The sequence below is a fragment of the Phoxinus phoxinus genome (genome assembly GCF_949152265.1).
Source record: "Phoxinus phoxinus genome assembly, chromosome: 1".
Classification (NCBI taxonomy): Eukaryota; Metazoa; Chordata; class Actinopteri; order Cypriniformes; family Leuciscidae; genus Phoxinus; species Phoxinus phoxinus.
Genome location: NC_136876.1, coordinates 871823 through 894085, shown reverse-complemented (window position 1 = coordinate 894085; position 22263 = coordinate 871823). Strand labels below are relative to the sequence as shown.

The window sequence follows — 22263 nt, the reverse complement described above, 5'->3', positions numbered from 1 at the left end:
GCAAATTTATTCAAAAGTTATTAGCATTTCGTGAAAATTTGTTACAACTTTTGACCAAAAGGTGGCGCTGTCTTTAAATCTGTTGAGTACTTTCAGGACATGGTGTTGATGGCACATACTGAGTTTCATAATGTTACAGCAATGCATTTGTTAAGTATAGCATTTTACATCACTAAACTGCATTGAAGTCAATGGGAATTTCATGTTTTGTTTAGTTTTAGCGCCACCAAGAGGCTCAATCCCACAGTTTTTCTTGTGTGTCCTCAGACTGAGCCCATGCATCTGTGTGTCAATTTTGGTGAAAATATCTCAATTAGATTCAACATTATAGACATTTATGTGAAAAAACACGTCAAAAACGACTGACACGTGACTTTGATTGAATTTTACTACCCCTTACGATCAATATTTTGATATTTGGGCTTTGATGTTTAGCTATCGACCTATGTTTACAAACTTCTGACGGTTGTTTCGTCTCGATCGGACGAGCGGTTACGAAGATATCGCTAAAAGTTTTTTAAGCGCTAAATTACAACGCTGCACAAACCATATGCCGAAACCTGGCAAGTCTGGTATCGTTGGACTCGGCAACGATTCAGGAGTCTAAGGAGATGACTCCCGTGAGAATAAGTCGACCACACCCAAAGTTATAAGCATTTGAAAAAAAAATGATCCACTAGGTGGCGCTGTTTCGAAACTTCTCAGGCTCCTTCAGGGCATTGTACTGATGACTCATACCGAGTTTCGTAACATTTCGTTCATGCGTTCAAAAAATACAGCATTTTAGCACATAATTCAAAATGGCCGACAGACAAAATGGCCGATCTGGAAAAATTGGATATCAGTCGACTCGGAATGATGCCCTGAATCTAACGAGACCACGTTTAGGATTCTTGGACAAACCGTTCAGAAGTTATAAGCCAAAATAGCAATTTTTCATATCTCTGGACCAGTAGGTGGCGCTGCGCCGAAACACTGCATGAAGCTTCAAGTCATGCTTGTGATGACATGTACCAAGTTTGGTCAGAATACGATAAAGCGCTGCGGAGATACAGCCTTACGTCTATTTTCGCAAGTGCTACGTAAAATTAGTTTGTGCGTTTATCAAAACCGGTTAAGCGAATCAACTTGAATTCCATAACTTTTTGTCGGCACTGCCTGAAGATGATCTGGTGCAATTTTGGTGAGAATTGGACAAACCGTCAAGGACGAGTTCGCAAAAGTAGGTTTTTTGGACAATTCAAAATGGCGGACATATTGTTATGACGGAAAATGACGTCATAGGGTGCAATTGAATCGGCATGAGCTCAGGAATCAGAGGAAAAAACTATTTTGTTGATAGGCCTTACGCTTCAAAAGTTATTAGCATACAATTTTTGAAACTTTGGACAGGTGGTGGCGCTAGAGGGAATGAGTTAGAAACACCAAAATTGGTGTATTTGATGTTGGGAATGTCCTCTATCAGAATGTCAAATCAAAACAACTTTCCCGCATACGCTTCTATGGGCTGCCATAGACGCCCAGTCGGAAGAAAAAGAAGAAGAAGAAGAAATATAGCTGCAAGCAGCAATCACCGGGGCCAAGCGCAAGCAAGACGACAAGACATGCCAAAGTGGCTGGGAGTGTGAGACCCACTGCAGCAAGGAGCAATTAAAGACATTTGAAGATGAATTTTGGCAAAATGGTTGAAAAATCACATACAATAACTAAAAATATGATTATCACTTTCGACCAATAGGTGGCGCAGTTACGAAACTGATGTGATGTGGTCAGAGTGAAGTGACAATGACACATACAAAGTTTGGTGTCAATATGTCAAGGCATTGCAGATATAAAGCCTGAATAGTCATTTTGGCATCATGCCTCAACTTTGCCACTGCGGTATACGAAAACGGTTTTGTCTATCGACACGAAATCCATAACTTTTACTCGGCACAGTCTGGAGATGACACGATCCGATTTTGGTGAAAATCGGACGTTCGGTCTAGGAGGAGTTCGAAAAAGTAGGTTTTAAAAGAAAATAAAGATGGCGGACAGGAACTTTGATTGACTATGGCAAAATTGGTATCTATGTTTTCAGCATAACCCAAGGAATCTATTGAGATCAGTGTCATTACTATAGGCAAATTTATTCAAAAGTTATTAGCATTTTTGGAAATTTCATTATAACTTTTGACCAAAAGGTGGCGCTGTCTCATAAATTTTTGAGTACTTTTAGGGCGCTGTACTGATGACCCATACTGAGTTTCGTAACGATACGTTCATGCGATCAAATATTGCAATGACTGCAATATTTGTTCTTTTACTGTCTCGTTATTTCGAAATAATATGTGTGCGTGCATCTGTAAATCCGGTGACACGTGTATTGATTTTTATTAATAAACAAGTGTTTTCTCTAAAAGTGTCGACTCGGCTGCAAAGATGAAGTTGACGATCGCCATCTCCGTGTGAACGCGCTTATAGAGAGAAATGCACATAAATAAGCCTAATAATGGATTACATAATCAGAGAGTAGCCTTTTTCTTTTTTCGTTTTGAATTATTTCGTTTAAAGTCATTTCAAGCTTTGTGTATTTGATGTATTTGTCATGTCTGTGTGAGGCATACACTGAGTTTCGTTAAGTTAGGATGTGCTCTACGTGCAATGCAAGTGAGCGCGCGGGCGCCTCCGTTATATTTGTTTCGTCGGCCTATTCATTAAATACAGGCAATTGGTTGATGAAAAATACATTAAAATTAAGATACAATTTATACAAAACGAAAATCACTTTAAAGAAAGGCTTTCTATAACAACTTCAACTTCAACGGTCAAAATCATGTCTGACCCGCTCCATGTCTCATATTGCGCATCTTACTCGGTCGTGCTGTTCCCTTTTCATAAATCAACATAAATGAAAAAAAAATAACATTATAATATTTTAACAAATATGAAACGCGCTTTTTTAAATGGCTACAACAGTATAGTAGGCCTACATATCCTACTCTCTATTTGTACAAATTTCTGCACATTAATTTAATTCTAAATTTTGCACACACAAGTTGAAAGGCATTTGTTCAAATCAAGTTCACGGATAATTGTGCATGCATTTATTAGCCGAATCATTATGATACTAAAATCCTAACAAATAGGCTATGCTATGTACAAAAAATCAGATGAGTTCTCTCGAAAAATCTCTCGTTCACGTTCATTGTATGAAAAGTGATTCGTTCAGCGTTCGGCGAAAATAAGAACGCGTTCATTGAACACGTTCATGCACAACACTGCCAATGATGCACACACGACGCGCAGAAAGACGCGCAACAGTATCGTGTGGCCAGACAGCGCGCCGGAATGGAATTCTCTTTCGCACTTGAATGAACAATATTGGGTCGATATTGATATTGGGCCGATATTGGGTCGGTTCATGTTCACATCGTAAACGAACCATACCAGAGTTCGTTTGGAACCGTACCGAGACCACCTCTTCAGCTGGGTCTCGGTTCGATTGTTTGGTCCGCACCCGAGTTCGATTGCTGTATTCACACCTGCGCAAAAGGTCCGCACCAAGGGGGGAAACGAACTAGAGTTCGATTCAATCGAACCAAACAAGGCAGGTGTGAATACACCCTTAGATAAAAGCTGGTTCAGTCTGTCTGGGGGTGTGTCACTCTTCTGCACAGGGTAACAACTGTGTATTAGACTGCTCCTATTCTTGCAAGAATAAATACTTTTAATTTATAATTTGACTCTGAGTCTCCCTTACGCAGTGATGTTTGTTTGATGAATTTTTGCCACAACAATTTGGTGTCAGAATAGTGGGATTCCTTGGACGTGCCTCCTGGACCTGAGATCGGACGGTGTTTGGCCACCTGGACTGAGTAAGTTCCAGCTCTACCTCGTAAACTTGAGAGAGAGAGGCCGGCCGATGTCAGAGCCCCGGGAGGATCGACCACTGGAAATCAAAAGAACTCAAGGTGGCACAGAACAACATCTCTGAGTAAGGTAATTAAATTCAGTTTAATTGGGGGAAGAGTGAAATTGAACCATATTGGCTGGGGACTGTTTTCTGTGGTAATGATCTGAAATTAATTGAGGTCTGTGACAGAACAAGATATTTCAAGCAGATAAATAATCTGGAATTAATTGAGAACTGTGACAGACCAAAACATTTCATACAGATAGGTACCTGAAAATTAATTGTTCCACCACGGAGCAAGTTATTTTTGGGTGCTGAGACTAATTAGGGGAGCCAAGAAAATCGTAACAGATTTTTGGTAAACCTTAATTAGGAGAAGCACTAATAGTGCGAACCCAACCGACTTGGGTTAAAAGAAAAGATCGGGTTTGTTTCAGAGACGTCTGACAAATAAAGAGAACGCGCGCAAAGGAAAATCCACAGAAGACAGTGAAACAGCCAAAGTATGGGGATGTTTTAAAAGCAAGCTTGCGAAATTTGGTACACCGGTGTTTTGTCAAATGAGATAAAAATTAAGTGCAGAAATGTATGATATTGAGCGCCACAAGATGGTGCGGGAATCAGTTGAACAGGGCAGAGAGAAACAAAGGTTGTTGTGTCTGCGTTCAACGTGTGTAAAAGTGTGAAAAGACAATGAGTTGTTGGCTAGAATGTATTGCCATATAGTAAGATTGAATACAACTGATAGAAGGGTTTTTATTTTTCACCCATTAGATGGATGCATGACATTAGATGTCAGAAGATTTTTTTTGTAACAAAAGTTGATCCTCTTTGTGAAGGATTGAGATTTGAGTAATATGATATTTTGGTTTCTGTAAAAAAAACAGTAAGTAGGATAAGTGGGACAGAGACAGTAATGATAATACTTGTTGAATCTGCAGACTAACCATTTTGAGAAGAAAACAACTGTAGAAAATGTATGTTATGAAAATAACATTTCTGATAAAATTTATGGAACTATATATGAACGCCTGTTAAGTCAGATTAAGAAATGGTATGAAAAGTGAGGTTCAGATTAAAAATAATAAGGTATTGAGTATGATTAACAGGGATTAACATGAAATAAAGATAATTAATGTTTCATTTAGCAAAATGGGGAACAATTCTATATTTTAATGGTAAAATAAAGAGTGAAATTATGTTTACTTTTGGTTTGACAACCATTATCTTTTGAACCTAAAGACTCCAGCTATGCTGGGAGTACAGCAACAGCGCGTGCTTATTCAGCCCGGCTTCTGGGTGTTAAATGTGTACTTGCTATTGTAATCACTGTTGTTGATGATAATACCGAATTAGAGAGATGTAAAGACAGATTTTGAAATTCAATAATGTAAAATGTCGGATATTTTGTTGATATTAAGTCATTGAGGGAAAAAAAGGACATTGTCTGTTTTATAAAGGAAATTATGGGTCGGGGATAATTTCCCTGGACAAGTGTTAAAGTTAAACAGAAACTTTGTGAAGCCGCTTAGAAACAATTTATACATTTGTGCAGTTTATGGAAATGAATGTTCTGCCAATAATGATGAAGATTATGATTTGGCTAGTGTGATAGAATCCGCCACTGGTGGACTGTCAAAGAATAGAGAGAACTGCTTATCAGCTGTGTTTACATTCTGATTGGGACACACTGCTTCAAGGGTGTCAGTAAGCTGGAGCTGCTAGAAAGCTCAAGGTAATCGAACTATAGGCAAGGGGACAGAGAATGTTTTAATTGTGGTCAGCTGCGTTTAGCAGTAACTGTAAATGACCACTCAGAAAGGTAGAAAAGAAAGTTGATGGAATGTGAAAGTGACGTATTAATGTGGGTTTGAAAGTAGAACAGGATTTGAAGACGATATTAAAGTTTTCGTCTGAGAAAGAACTAAGAATGTGAATGCAGTGCTAAGGAAAGTGAAAAGGGCTAAGTAATTACTTTTGAAAGAAAAAAAAGAAAGTTGATAGATGGAAGTCGTAAGTAGATTGAAAGAAAAAAGAAAGTTGATAGATGGAAGTCGTAAGTAGATTGAAAGAAAAAAGAAAGTTGATAGATGGAAGTCGTAAGTAGATTGAAAGAAAAAAGAAAGTTGATAGATGGAAGTCGTAAGGAAATCCTTTTAAAAGGAAAATAACTAAAGTACCAGTAAATGTAGAATTACAGATAGGGAAAATATTTGTAAAGGTAACTAAAAAGATGATTGTCTTTTAATGAAACGCTTAAACATTTTTTTTTGCAGATTGTAATTGAGAATCTGACAACTAAAATTGAGAGGTTATAATGAAACCTTATTGAGAAATAGAATAACTATTTGTATTTAATATCAAATAAGCAGAAGCAGTAGCACTGGGTTGCTAAATGTAAAAACAATTTTGTAGAAAGGGATCTGATTAAACAAACAGCTTGGTGTTGACCATGAAGGAGCTAGAAGATGATGTTTTGGTTTCAAAAGATAAGCTTTGGGACTTGACTGAAACTGCCAGTGTGGCAGACTCATATGAGTGGAAAATTTGTAATGTCTAAATTCCCTGATGTATGGGCAAAAGACAACTATAAAATTATTCTTTGATTGAAAAGCGTATGTAATTTCTGGCAAAGATGCCTTAAGCTGCCAGAAGTAAAAGATAAAGTAGAGAATGTTTAGTATGACAAAAAAGTGTACCAAGTCCTGAAGGCCTCAGAGTCTCTGTCTCATTCAATGTCAGAAGGCTGTTATCTTAGCCTGTCATGACAATAAGCTATTTAGTAAAGCACAGTGTTTCAGTTGAAAATTATAGACACAGATGTTAAAAGAAATCATGTTAAAGGAAATCATTGCCATTCAGAGGGCAATTAGTACTTAAATATTTTAGATTGTAAAACTGAATGACTTTAAAGGAGTATTTGTCTGATCTTAGCCTTCACCATGACACAGGACCTATGACCATGCTATAGATGTACATTGAATAGATGGATGTGAATAAAGTTCACTGTGATTTTGTTGATTCAGACAGGTCTAACAGATTTGAGTGATTAAATACTGTTGTTATTAACCTGTCTCCCTTAACATTTATTAGGCATGCAGTCCAGATAGAGGTGACTCCTGAATGTGTCTTTCCTAAGCTCCAGAAAAACAGCTGAGTTCTGTTGAAGAAACTGATTGTGTGATGCGAGCGGGTCACCAGTGGGTACGTGGCTACTCAAAGACGGGATGATTTTCCTGGCCAGGAGACATTCTAACGCAGGGGGTCCCGGACACTGCATCTCCGGATGGAGGTGTTATATGTGAGAAGGTATGAGAGTTGAGCGCTGATTACCAGAGGCCACTGGGGTCAGCAGAGCATTGTGGGGTCAGCAGAGCATTGTTTGACCGAGAGAATGTAAGTTCCTCTATACCACTCACCAGAGAAAACCCCGCAATTCACTGTATGGCTTGTTTTCAATTGTGACAAGTCTGATGGAAATTATAGATAAAGAGCTGATGGGAGATGTGCTTTCAGGAGCCAGCTGGGACCATCTGATTGTCATTATTTGTTGGGGAGACAGTGACATAACTTATTAATTTATATCAGGAACATGTTGGTTGCCTTATGGGCAAGGAAAATTATAGAAGTGTTGATTTTGAACTAATGTGTCTATAAGATGGTTTTAACTCCTGAAGGTTAGACATGGTGATAGCTATAGATTAAGACCGATTTTGTAGAGTTTGGATAACAAAGGTTAGGTGAATTGAGAATTTATACAAGTATTCAAACTAAAGATAACCTTATAAATACTCATAGCATAATGTATTTTAGATTATTGTAATGGTTCTAATTTGAGTTAAACATTTGTATATTAACATTTGTGAACTATTAAGGGTTCTAGACTATGATTAATTAAGTTTCAGTCTTAGGAGGCTGTTTGAAAATATTATTTGTGTAAGAGAGACTGCTGAGTGGAGGAAGGGACTTGGGACGCTGTCTGCCTTTCTGTTATCAGGCATGGTAAGGCAAGCTTAAACAAAATAATGATAATGAACCAAAACAACCCAGTTGACTTTTCTAAAGAAAAAAATGAATAATGAACAGATAGAACATTTGAAACGGTTTGAAAGGCCATGTAAAATTATATAAAAGCTACAGAAAGATGTGAAGGTTAAATCTTATTTAAACCTTAAATATTATACTTTTAGAGTTAATATAAAAAAAAAAAAAAGCGAACATTGTAAATGAGCAGTTAACATGCTGTATGTGTGTCTAGCATAAGTGTGTGTGATGGGGACAGCACTTTATGTCTTGTAGGTGTTAGTTTAGGGCAGCTATTCCGCCTGAATAGTGAGTATATTGTGTCTTTAACCTCTGGAGAGTGTTTTTTCATTACAGATGTGTTAAGGCAAGTGACAAATTGTAAAGAAGGCAAATGCTGAGTGAATCTGATGAGAAGATGATAGAGAACATGGGACGAGCTTTAAGATCACGCTCCGTCTGATAGTAATTACTTTTGTCATTTATGATGTGGATTTGAATTACTTTTGGATAAGTTTAGGTATTTATATAAATTGGAATTGTGGAGTTGTAGATCCTGGGTTGAAATAAAAGAAGATGTTATAGATTTGACGGCAACAACAAAGTGAGACATTGGCTAAGTCAATATCAAATTATGCAGAGAGCCATATATGATTATCGTAAACAAGAGGAGAATGTTTTTTTTGACTGACATTGACCAAGTCTGTACAGCACGACCTGACGAGATGAAACTACTGATGACTTTTAAAAATGGTTGCGAGACAAAACAACAGACCTGGAAAAAGCAGGATACGCAGTGAGACTGAGGGCCGTTGCCCTTCAAATACTTCGATAAGAAAATGAAATTGTGGCTTTAAGTGAAGAATGTAATATTTTTGTTTCAGAGACAGAGAAAGATGTCTGGAACAAGTTTGTTTGAGGGACAACGTTTGGGTTAGTGTTGATGGCAGACTTTATCGAAGACACTATGTTAAATGTTATGTTAAATTGATGATCGAGTTGTGTCGACCATCAAAAGGGGGATGCTTTATGTTTTATTAGGAATAAATGTTGGGAGAACACTAGGGGTAATTGGGTAAAAGCCCTGAAAGAAGCCATTTTTCTGCCTAACAAAATTGCTGTCTGGATTGTTTCAACAGGACGTTTCCAAGGGCATCGAAGGCCGTGGCAGAATAGTAGACAAAAGAAAATACGTACTTTACTATCTGATGATAACCTCGAAATTTGTTTTGCTTTACAGAGAGCATGCAGAATTGGGAGACAGGGCAAAATGTGTTGAATAATGGCTATGGATGAATTTTGCTAACTGTCCTGGCCTGATTGTTATTATTGTGGCAGAAAGGAGCTACACCTTGTACAGAGCATAACCTAAAATTTTCCTTTTTCAGAATGTCAGGATGGATTGCATCAAGCTGAACTGATTCTGTTTTTCCAAATGTATGAATACTGACTTGTTAACGTAAGCAAAGTGTTTTTCAGGGGAAAAGGACTCTGACTTTATTAAGAAATGTCTAATGATAATATGTTTCAATTTGTAAACAGATGGTGAAAATTCCACAGGTCACACCAAAAGGGACGAGGGAAAGACAAGCAGTCACTAACAAAATACTTAAAGTCTCCATTCACAGGTGACAGCAAGCAGGAAGTGGTTCATACCGGTGGGGGTGTGGTTGTGATCTCAGGAGATCAGTGTGACACCTGGGTCCAAGCCGCTCACCTACACCAACAGGCCGCAACCATCCCATTAGTCCATGGGGCGAGAGGATGTTGGCCAACTAATGAATTAAGAATGTGGTTTTGTGATGATTTTGAGGATTTTATCTGATTATATTAAAATAGGGTTTAGTATTGATATTGGTATATGACAAATGATTTGATTGGTTACTGATTCATTAGAAAATATTTAAGGCAAATGTTTTGAGGAAGATCTATTAATTAATTTAAATTATAGGGATTATTGTTGAAGCTTATTAAGTAGAACCACTGCCTGATTGAATTAAAAGTAAAAGAACAAATTATGGGTAGGGAAATGGATATGGGGAAATGTTGAATGTGCAGGAGTTATGATTGTATGTGTTATGCTGATAATTTTGTTATTCATGGGTGAATGTGAGAACTGGAATGTCTGTTCAATTGAAAATGACAGTCTATCTGGATGATGATGATGATGATGAACAAAATTATGCTGATGATTCAAGTAGAGATTACAGTTAAATGTGTTGATGTTTTCTTTTTCTTTCTGAGAACGATTGATATGTAAAGAGGGTTAAAAGTAGCAGTCATCCGTGTTACGAGATGGCGTACAAGGACAGGGTTTGAAACTGAGGGATTTTTTTATTTTTTTATTTTTATTTATTTATTTATTTATTATCTGTTTGTTTTCCTACTGTGCTATAATCTTTTTCCTTACTAGTGTGACTGCGGTAGTGAGCCCGGCATTAGTAAATTGTTTACTTGCTTGCTAAATAATTAATGGGGCTTTCCCCCACAAAAAACAGCCTTATGCTTCTTCATTCTAAACTTTTTCTTCACAGGTTCAAGGAGACTGATCTTTTAGGATGGTGATGTAATGACTTGAACTTGCATTTTATTATTATTGTTATTATTATTATTATGTTTGATTAATAATGATAAAAAGTGAGGAGTGTAGTGGCTATTTTATGATATTCACTGATCTTTAGTAAAATATAGATGATTCAAAGAATGTCACATGTGTGACTCTCACTTGTTAGTGTGAGAAGATTCTGTTTATGTACCTGGGAAGGCAGAAGGGAGAGACACTCCAGAGAACAGACGAACGAGGACCTCTGACCTAGATGTCAGAAGGCCATTTGATGAAGGGGGGGCTTAGTGACGAATCTAAACTAGTGTTATGGCTTCCTAGTCTATGGAAAACCACTGGATGGAAAACTACTGTGGGAGGAGGGCTCTGAAGAAGAAGGCCTTGAATCTTAGATAAAAGGTGGTTCAGTCTGTCTGGGGGTGTGTCACTCTTCTGCACAGGGTAACAACTGTGTATTAGACTGCTCCTATTCTTGCAAGAATAAATACTTTTAATTTATAATTTGACTCTGAGTCTCCCTTACGCAGTGATGTTTGTTTGATGAATTTTTGCCACAACACTGGAGAGGAGTTTAGAAAATGAAAATCCTATTAATCTGTTTTTTTCTTTAAAAGAGCTGAAGGATGGAATTATGTCTGGGGCAAATACTACCCCAGGGAGTGATAGGCTGTCTTATGAGTTATTTAAATATCTGGATGATTTTGTACTTGAGGAAATCTTAGCTTTGTGTAATACTGTGTGGGCAGAGGGTTATTTGCCCAAGGAGTGGAAACATGCAGTTGTGGTCCCGGTCTTGAAACCAGGGAAAGAGGCATCTGACCCTGGCTCATACCATCCTATAGCGCTCACAGCAGTGATTTGTAAGATTATGGAGAGGATGGTAACTAATAGATTAGTATATTTTTTAGAAACAAGAGGACTCTTTGTTGATGTACAGAATGGTTTTAGAAATAGAAATGGAAGGAAAAGGAAATTAGGGGTAGACACTACTTTTCTATTCAACCTGAAGTTAGGAAAAGATGTTCATGTAACACTTTATCCCGCAGGGACTCAGTTAAAATGTGTAGATTGAGGTTGGGGCACTGTGGGTTAAATTATTCTCTGTGCATTGTAGGAAAGCATGTTTCTGGCTTGTGTGAATGTGGGAGTCCTGAGACAGTAAGGCATGTTTTCTTGGAATGCAGGGGGTATAGGGCAGAAAGAAATATATTATTTATTAAACTGTCAGGACTTGGAGTAAAGGCTTTTTCTGTTTTATCTTTGTTTGGACACAGTGACGAGCATAGACTGATCTCCAAGGCAGTTCTTCAAGTCTTGCATGACACAGGATTGTATGTAAGAATTTAGTACAAACTTTGACCTGTGGAGGGCAGTAATACGCTTTGCAGCGTCTACACTGCCGGAATCTTACAAGAAGAAGAAGAAGATTAGTTCACTTTTAAAATGAAAACTATGTCATCATATACTCACCTTAAGTTGTTTCAAACCTGTATGCATTTCTTTCCTCTGCTGAACACAAAGGAAGATATTTAGAAGAATGTCAGTAACCAGACAGTTTCTGGTTCCCATTGACTTCCATAGTATATTTTTTTCCTACTATGGAAGTCAATGGGAACCAGAAACTGTCAGGTTTCGTGGAGAGGAGAGATTTGGCTATAGGGTTGTGTGGCTAACTTACACAGAAGAGACTTTGTTGCTCAGCACATGAAAATAAACTACTTACCGAGATCTCAGACTGTGTTTAAGTGGTTTCTCCACTGTATGGATCTTCATGTGTCGCTTCAGGACACTTTTAATAGAGAAACTCATCCCACACTGATCACACGTGTGCGGCTTCTCTCCAGTGTGGATCCTCTCGTGTCTTTTCAGATTTGATGACTCACTGAATCTCGTGTCACAGTGTGAACACTTGTAAGGTTTTTCTCCAGTGTGGATCCTCTCATGTGATCTCAGATCTGCTGACTGACTGAATCTCTTGTCACAGTGTGAACACTTGTAAGGCTTCTCTCCAGTGTGGATCCTCTCATGTCTTTTCAGATGTGATGATCGACTGAATCTCTCGTCACAGTGTGAACACTTGTAAGGTTTCTCTCCAGTGTGGATCATCTCATGTGTTTTCAGAGTTGATGACTCACTGAATCTCTTGTCACAGTGTGAACACTTGTAAGGTTTTTCTCCAGTGTGGATCATCTGGTGCCGTTTTAAATTGGTTGCTGTAGTAAAAGTCTTCTCACACTCAAAGCACATGTACTCTCTCACAACAGTGTGAATTTTCTGATGTGCGTGTAAATATGGCAGCAGTGAAAAACTCTTTCCACACACAGAACATGAATACGGCTTCTCCTTCATATGAACTATCAGGTGTCTCTTCAGCTCTGGTGCACTAGTAAATGGTTTGCCGCATTGATCACATGAGAACGGCTTCTTTCCGGTGTGGATCATCATGTGTTGATTACGATTTGATATTTGTGTGAAACTCTTCCCACACTGATCACACACGAAAAGCTTCTCTCCGGTGTGGATCCTCATGTGACGCACAAGATTTTGTTTGCATGTGAAACACTTCCCGCACTGATCACATGAGAACGGCTTCTCTCCGGTGTGGATCCTCATGTGACACTCAAGACCATATTTGGTTGTGAAACTGTTTCCACACTGAGTGCAGGTGAAAGATTTCTTGGCTTTTGTTTTCTTTAAAAATGTCTGTTTAGTCTTTGAGCGACTCAAGGGTTTTCCTCCAGGTTGGACATGATGTTCCTCCTCCACTTCTCTCAGTTCTTCACTCCCCTCCTCCACTTCCATCGGGTCTGACATGAAAGAAACAAATATTACATTTAATTTTCAGGACATCAAAATAATTTAAAGAGAGAAATTGAATGTGACAGGACATGAAAGTAAGCCCTGATGTAATGGTAGAAAGTAGACAACTGCTATAAAATATTATGATAATTTGATGTCTTTTTATAAATTGATTATATGTCCCTGAAACTTTCCATGAATGAGGAAAATTTATCTTCCAATTATTATTTTTAAAACATTAAAGGCACGAATAGAAAGGGAGACCAATATCATCGCAAATCCTTCAGCAAGCCTTGGACTCATTATACACAAAGGGAAGAGCAAGATCCTCAAAGTCAACAACAACAACACGACTCCCATCAGGCTAGAAGGAGAAGCACTAGAGGAGGGGGAAAGCTTCACCTATCTCGGCAGCGTAGTCGACAAGTTGGGGGGACAGAGGCGGATGTGAAGGTGCGGATTGGAAAGGCAAGGGCAGCTTTCCACCAGCTGAAGAAAGTCTGGGGATCTTCTGAGCTGCCTAGGAACACCAAGATCAGGATCTTTAATAGGGATGTCCAGATCCGATCACGTGGATCGGTCACCTCCCGATCAGGACTCGGATATACATGTATATATATATTCTCATTTTAACACATCTATAGTTATGCGGTGGCACAGAGTTAGACCCGTTTGACTCCACACAGAAACTGCAACAAAGTGATGTCATGCCGCACGTGTTGCTGTTTCTGTGTGGAGTCAAACGGGTCTAACTCTGTGCCACTGCATAACTATAGATGTGTTATATTACTGTGAAATGTAGGCCATTTTATTTGCCTAGAGAACTGCAGTGCGTTATATTAAGCACAGTGTATATTCATCCCGCGGCTAACGAGTATAATGCACTTAAAGAACTGCACGATATGATTAGTAGGCACGAAAACTCATATCCAGATGCTGCTATGGTGATTTTAGGAGACTTTAATCACTGCAACCTCCGAAAAACTATTCCCAAATTTGATCAGTTTGTTAACTTTCCCACCAGGGGAAATAGGACTTTGGATAAATGCTACAGTAACATTAAAGGTGCCTATACGTCTGACTCCAAGCCACATTTTGGAAAATGTGACCATCTTGCAGTTCTACTTCAGCCCATTTACATCAAGAGGCTTAAAGCGGACTCAGACTCAGTTAGAACTGTGAATATGTGGACAGACTCCGCTCTGGAGGAACTGCAGGGCTGTTTGGAGGCCACAGATATGAAATTTTTTAGGGAAGCCTCAGATAACATCCACGAATATACAGATACTGTTAGCAGCTATATTGAATGATGTACTTCCATCTGCATCCCCTCCAGAACTATTAGAGTTCTCCCTAATCAGAAGCCCTGGTTTAATGCAGATGTGCGCATCAAAATTAAAAACCGCAGTATAGCCTTTAAGACAGGAGACAGTATGGAGTATAAGCATGCCAGATATGAGCTACAAAAATCCATCAGGGCCGCCAAAAGTAGGGGTGCACGATATATCGAATCAATATCGTTATCGCGATATCACGTTGCCCGATATTATATCGAAAGTTTTGCGATAATTTTGCGATATTTTGTTTATGCTGCGTCCGACATGCACCTCTCGAAAAATACACGTCGCTTGGTAGCGTTGCATTTCCCCGACTCATGTCCTGGTTCTCCTTCTCCATAAACAACATGCAATCAAGGAGAGGACTAACTTTTCATGCTACAGATTTCCCACAGCGGTCAGAAAGACACTTTGTGTCTCTCAATATGACTAGTCGCTACTCGCTCCAAAGCTAATCGCGTCACTCTCTCACTTCTCCCTCGCTCTACCACACAGTCCCCACACACACACACTTGCCGGCTCGACGCACACACTAGCGCACAAGCATAAACATCAGGCCACCTGGCCGCTTCATGTGTTTTCTCAGATCGGATAGCTCTCTGATTTATCAAAACGATTCCATGTACACCTGGTCACATAAATGTGTTTTTGCAAAACGGATATAAATCCGATCTTCAGTTCCCGCGCTATATGCAGATTTAATGGAGTCCATGTCACCGAAAGCAACAGTTATGAGCTGCACTTTATTGATCGTCAGCTAAAATTTTGAAATCAAAGACTGCAATAAGAGAGAGCGGCAACAGCCCTGGGAAGATCATTTAGTTTCTTTACTTTTAATGAAGATGATTGTGTGTTAAGCGTCTGCGACTTACTTTCACTTTGATTTGCGATAGTTTGCACGTTGGCTTGATGAATCGATGCTCAGCTTCGGTGATGCTTGCTGCAGTAGCGTCGTCATATCTGGCTATAACACGACATATAGCCTATAACGCTCTCACACATTTAATTTTTTGCATTTTTGTTTGAAGTAAAATATACATGTGGTTTCAACAACAAGATGCATTTGTCCAGTTTCGTCTGGAATGCGGCCCAGACCTCCAGAAGTGGTTTGAGCGATCGGAATTAAAATATCGAAATTAATATCGATATCGCAATATTCATTATCGATATCGCAATTTCACATTTTGTCAATATCGTGCACCCCTAGCCAAAAGGGCATATGGCCAGAGACTCGAGAACTGTTACAGAGAAAATAACAGCAGAAGAATGTGGCAAGGAATACAGTCAGTCACCAATTATAGGAAAGCTGCAAACAAAACTGTGATCCAAGACCCCTCTCTACTGGACAATCTTAACACGTTTTATGCGAGATTTGACCAGAACTATAGAGACATAGCCTTGAAAGCCCCACATAACTCAGAGGAGACTGCATTGCAGGTGACGCTTTCACTCACAGGTCCTCAAGCCTTTGAGAAAGGTGAACCCCCGTAAGGCTGTAGGACCCGACGGTGTGGCTCCAAGAGTCCTCAAAGTCTGTGCTGAACAGCTGGCGGAGGTGTACAAGGACATTTTTAACAATTCTCTCCTCCAAGAAACAGTTCCACGTATTTTTAAGTCCTCTATTATAGTGCCGGTTCCGAAAAAAACAAACACAACTGCAATGAATGATTTTAGACCAGTGGTGCTTACATCGGTCGCCATAAAGTGCATGGAGAAGCTGGTCCTACATCATATCAACTCTGTGGTTCCAGAAACAGCAGACCCTCTTCAGTTTGCCTACCGCACGAACAGGTCAGTGGATGATATATATTTTGCAGCACCTAGACACTCCCAATATATGTACGAGTATTGATTCTGGACTACAGCTCCGCTTTTAACACGATCCGGCCGACGAAGCTGACCGGCAAGCTGGGAGTACCAACTACCACTATTAATTGGATAACAGACTTCCTTACAGACAGTCCACAGGTGGTGAGGATGGGAAAGAAGGTCTCAGCTGAGCTCACAGTGAGTACAGGTGCCCCGCAGGGATGCTGTCTCAGCCCTATACTTTTTTCACTATATACACATGACTGTGCCACCAACTCGGACAATAACAATATTGTCATTAAATATGCAGATGACACTACTATCCTTGGCCTCTTCAAAGGCGGCTATGAATCATCATATAGGAACATGGTTCACAGGGTCACTGTCTATGGGGAGGACAATTAGTTTATGTTAGTTTATTATTATTAGCCATTTCAACAAAGTTGATAGGAATTTGTTTTGGATCAATGCTCACATACAGCTTAATTGACATAATACACTGACATTCCACACATATTTCACAACAACAACAAATACACAGACATAAAAGCCTCATATTGCACATGAGATGAAATAGCCGAATGATCAGATGAAGGGTGCTTGGATAAAAGAAAGCATTCAGTATCCTAGCCTCAGACCATGTTTAGGTGACGTATGGCCTGAGGATAGGTACTGTCTCTGAAGCGTGATGTTCTGCTGGTAATGCTTCTATACCTCTTGCCTGATGGCAAAATGTTAAATAAATGATTTGCTGGGTGGGAGGAGTCAGTGGTGATGTTTCTTGCCTTCTTAATGATTCTAGTGTTGAAAAATGAAGCTATAGAGGGCATACTACAGCCAATGATCTTAGATGCTCTGCTCACTACTTTCTCAAGCTGTAGCTTGCCTTGACTGGTTGCATTACCGTACCAGGACAGGATAGAGAAAGTTAGCACGCCTTCTATGGCTTCTATGACAATGATCTTGTTCTCAACATAGACAAAACAAAGGAACTTTTTCTGGACTTTAGGAAGAGAGCTTCCCCGCTACAGCCTCTAACCATCAAGGGGATTGAGGTGCAACGAACTGACAGCTATAAGTTCCTGGGACTTCATATCTCCGAGAATCTCAGCTGGGCTAAAAACACTGTTGCAACAGTGAAAAGAGCTCAGCAGAGGCTGCACTTCGTTAGGGTACTGAAGAAGGCCGGACTTAAGTCAACCTCTAACCCATATTTATAAAGGCCTTGTTGAAAGTATCCTCACCAGTGGTATCACAGTGTGGTATGGCAACACCACCCAGGGGTGCGTTTCCCGTACAACTATATAGCTCGGTGATTAACTACCATAGTACGATGCATCGTTGGAGAAATCAACTAGCTAGAGTGTTTCCCGAAACCGTATGTCGCAAAGTATCGTTCAACCACGTTGGTTTATGACGTCTCGCACGTGGTGGACTAATAACTTATTTTAATTAATCTGTTTGAGATCGAATTAACGCTAGATTTTGTCATATAAGTTACAGACATGGCATCTGAAGACCATTTAAAAATTTTCTCAGTTATTTTGCTTTATTACCAGACTGAATATTTGGCTCGTTCTTACACAGTAGAGCACGTTCGCACATGCGCAGTCTTCAAAAACGGTGCTTTAAATATCTTGACAAACTAAAAGACGTAAATTACATTTGTACTGAATGTCAACTTGCTTATTTTGCTAAAGATAAGAATTTATTCAGTCTACATCTCATGTAAACTAGAAACTATGCTTCTAACCACAGCTCGAGAGCTGTCGTTCCAACCACACAAGTTTGCGATGCTGTTTGCGAACGTTCGTTGGAACGATGGTTTCGGGAAACACCAAATCGTTGAACTATGCTGATAACGACGGAACTTGCGACCATGGTTGGCTAATGATGCTTTCGGAAACGCACCCCTGGCTGAGAGGAAATCACTGCAACGGGTCATTAAGACTGCTGAGAGGGTTACCGGCTCTAACCTTCCCTCCATGGACACTATATACACCCAGCGCTGCAAAAGAACAGCACAGAGCATCCTTAAGGACAAACACCACCCAGCTTATGCCTTGTTTAGATGGGTGGACACAGGCTATAATCTGAGACATCGTAGGCCTGTGAGCATTAGCACCCACAAGGCCCGTTTGTTGAAAAAAAATTTCCCAGCCACTGTCAGGCTAGTGGCACAGGACATTAAGGAGGGAAAACCGTATCCTATTACATGGTTTTAATTGTTTTAATTTTGTACGCACAATTAGGGCTGGGCGATATGGCCAAAAAATCAGAGTGGAGATTCACTTGCAGAAGCTCGTCCTCTCCTGACAGTGAAATGGACAATTTCAATTGCAGCAGTCATATCAGCAGGTCAGCAGCCATATCACCCTGTAGCCCAAGACTGGTTGCCCACTGAAGCTAAGCGGGGCTGAGCCTGGTTAGTACTTGGATGGGAGACCTCCTGAGAAAACCAGGTTGCTGCTGGTAGAGGTGTTAGTGTGGCCAGCAGGGGGCGCTCACCCTGTGGTCTGTGTGGGTCCTAACGCCCCAGTGTAGTGATGGGGACACTATACTGACAAAAGAGCCGTTTTTCGGATGAGACGTTAAACCGAGGTCCTGACTCTCTGTGGTCATTAAAAATCCCAGGATGTCTTTCGAAAGAGTAAGGGTGTAACCCCGGCATCCTGGCCACATTTGCCCAGTGGCCTCTGTCCATCATGGCCTCCTAATCATCCTCCTATATATATACTAATTGGCTTCATCACTGTCTCCTCTCCACCAGTAAGCTGGGATGTGGTGGGCGTTCTGGCGCAATATGGCTGCCGTCGCATCATCCAGGTGATGCTGCACATTGGTGGTGGTTGAGGAGATCCCCCCCTTCTATGTAAAGCGCTTTGAGTGTCCAGAAAAGCGCTATATAAATGTAATGAATTATTATTAATTGAACAGCGCAAGTGTTTATCTGTCAGTCAGCAACAGTATCTGACAGGGCATCTGAGGAGCTGCTTTAAACTTGTTAAATATACCTTACCGGTTATTTCGAAGCCCTTAATATAAGCTTGTGTCATGTTTAGGACACATAGGCTACTATGAACATTCACTGTTGCAGCTCACACTGCGTCCTCCGCTATTTTTCAGATGTGCTCGTATCAAACTACTGTATCGATATAAACGGTATAGCCTCATTCCATATCGTGTCAAAAACATATATCGGTATATCGTACAAACTCGATATACCGCCCAGCCCTACGCACAATATTACTATTATTTATTATAATGTGTACTTATCTAAATTAGAAAGGTTACTTATACACCGGTTCTGTATCTCTTTTGTATTCCTTTTAAAATGTCTAGTCGCTCTCTGCTCTACCTCATGATGCGTATGTGTACGTGTGTATGTATGTGTAAAGTGGGTATGGAAAGTATTCAGACCCCCTTAAATTTTTCACTCCGTTATATTGCAGCCATTTGCTAAAATCATTTAAGTTCATTTTTTCCCCTCATTATTGTACACACAGCACCCCATATTGACAGAAAAACACAGAATTGTTGACATTTTTGCACATTTATAAAAAAAAAAAACTGAAATATCACATGGTCTTAAGTATTCAGACCCTTTGCTGTGACACTCATATATTTAACTCAGGTGCTGTCCATTTCTTCTGATCATGCTTGAGATGGTTCTACACCTTCATTTGAGCCCAGCTGTGTTTGATTATACTGATTGGACTTGATTAGGAAGGCCACACACCTGTCTATATAAGACCTTTCAGCTCACAGTGCATGTCAGAGCAAATGAGAATCATGAGGTCAAAGGAACTGCCTGAAGAGCTCAGAGACAGAGTTGTGGCAAGGCACAGATCTGGCCAAGGTAACAAAAACATTTCTGCTGCACTTAAGGTTCCTAAGAGCACAGTGGCCTCCATAATCCTTAAATAGAAGACGTTTGGGATGACCAGAACCCTTCCTAGAGCTGAGCTATCGGGGGAGAAGAGCCTTGGTGAGAGAGGTAAAGAAGAACCCAAAGATCACTGTGGCTGAGCTCCAGAGATGCAGTCGGGAGATGGGAGAAAGTTGTAGTAAGTCAACCATCACTGCATCACTGTGTTTTTCAGCTGCAGGGACAGGACAACTGGTTGCAATCGAGGGAAAGATGAATGCGGCCAAGTACAGGGATATCCTGGACGAAAACCTTCTCCAGAGTGCTCTGGACCTCAGACTGGGCCGAAGGTTCACCTTCCAACAAGACAATGACCCTAAGCACACAGCTAAAATAACGAAGGACAACTCCGTGACTGTTCTTGAATGGCCCAGCCAGATCCCTGACTTAAACCCAATTGAGCATCTCTGGAGAGACCTGAAAATGGCTGTCCACCAACCTTTACCATCCAACCTGACAGAACTGGAGAGGATCTGCAAGGAGGAATGGCAGAGGATACCCAAATCCAGGTGTGAAAGACTTGTTGCATCTTTCCCAAAAAGACTCATGGCTGTATTAGATCAAAAGGGTGATTCTACTAAATACTGAGCAAAGGGTCTGAATACTTAGGACCATGTGATATTTCAGTTTTTCTTTTTTAATAAATGTGCAAAAATGTCAACCATTCTGTGTTATTCTGTCAATATGGGGTGCTGTGTACAATAATGAGGAAAAAAATTAACTTTAATGATTTTATTATCACTTCTATGTACCTATACACTTAGCTGGTTATAAGTGTCTGTTGTCTACTGTGTTGTGTTTTAAACTGTATCTTGTATGTATTTAATGTATAGCCCTCCTTCCCTTTCCCTAAGTGGTTATTCCACTTGTCAGGCCGCCATTGTAAATAAGAACTTGTTCTTAATGACTTGCCTGTAAAAATAAAGGTTTAATAATAATAATCATAATTTTAGCAAATGGCTGCAATATAACAAAGAGTGAAAAATGTAAGGGGGTCTGAATACTTTCCGTACCCACTGTACATGGTGTGGGTGTATGCATATATATAATTTTTTTTATACATTATTTTTAATTTAGAATCTGACTTTGAGAAACACATAAGAATTCTAATGTACCTGTACTGACACGTACCTGTGCAAATGGCAATAAACTTTGAACTTTGATGCCTGTGAAAGTGGGACACCAGAAACACAAGCTCAAGTGAATAACCCTGTGAGAAATAACACAAGCGTTTAACATTCAAGTGGAGTGGACTGTTTATTTTTAATTTTTGGAATTATTATTAATGGTTAAATTTATGTCTGTAAAAGCTGCCGCAGAATGTGACGTCATTTCACGGCCGTTGCAGTGTCTGTAGAAACTTCACACGCTCAAAGTGTAGAGCGACCGCGACTCTAACTGGTTTTAAATTAACTATTTGTATTATCATTATATGTGTCCTACATGTTTCACTCAACCCTGTTACTCCTGACATGATTTTCCTTCTTATTAGTATTTCTTAAAACTGTGACACTCAGGAAGTGACATCATCTGGCCTCTTTCTGGAGCATGAGCATATTCTCTCAATGAAAAATGCGGAACAATTAGTTGATGCGTTCGTAATCATAAACTCATCGTCAAAATCATCTTGGATAAGTTTCTTACATTTACGTTCGGCAAACGAACCCTGTAGCCTACAGGTGATGTGCAAACGCGGATGTTTTACATGTCTTAAGGATATAAAGTGCATAAATGGTCTTCATCATTTTATTTGTTATTAAATAAACTGACATTTCACCGAATTCGGCCCCTCATTTAAGTCCTCGGTTCACCCGTGCTCAAGTATCAGCACAGCATCAGTTGGCCGAAAGAAAGTTTGGGTACGCTATCACGCATGCGCAGTCTCTCCAGCTCATCGCTTCTCCGCATC

The 22263-nt window shown here is 39.8% G+C and overlaps 1 protein-coding gene across 4 annotated transcripts in view; it reads right to left on the bottom strand.

Moving 5' to 3' along the window:
- Window positions 1-22263, bottom strand: part of LOC307005951 (uncharacterized protein) — a 120395-nt gene that overhangs the window by 1710 nt on the left and 96422 nt on the right. For all 4 annotated transcript variants that reach the window (XM_079626498.1, XM_079626499.1, XM_079626501.1 and 1 more), the window contains one exon: window positions 11952-11990. In XM_079626498.1, coding sequence (XP_079482624.1) covers window positions 11963-11990 — 28 coding nt within the window. In that variant the 3' untranslated portion in view covers window positions 11952-11962. The remainder of the gene's footprint in view (window positions 1-11951; window positions 11991-22263) is intronic.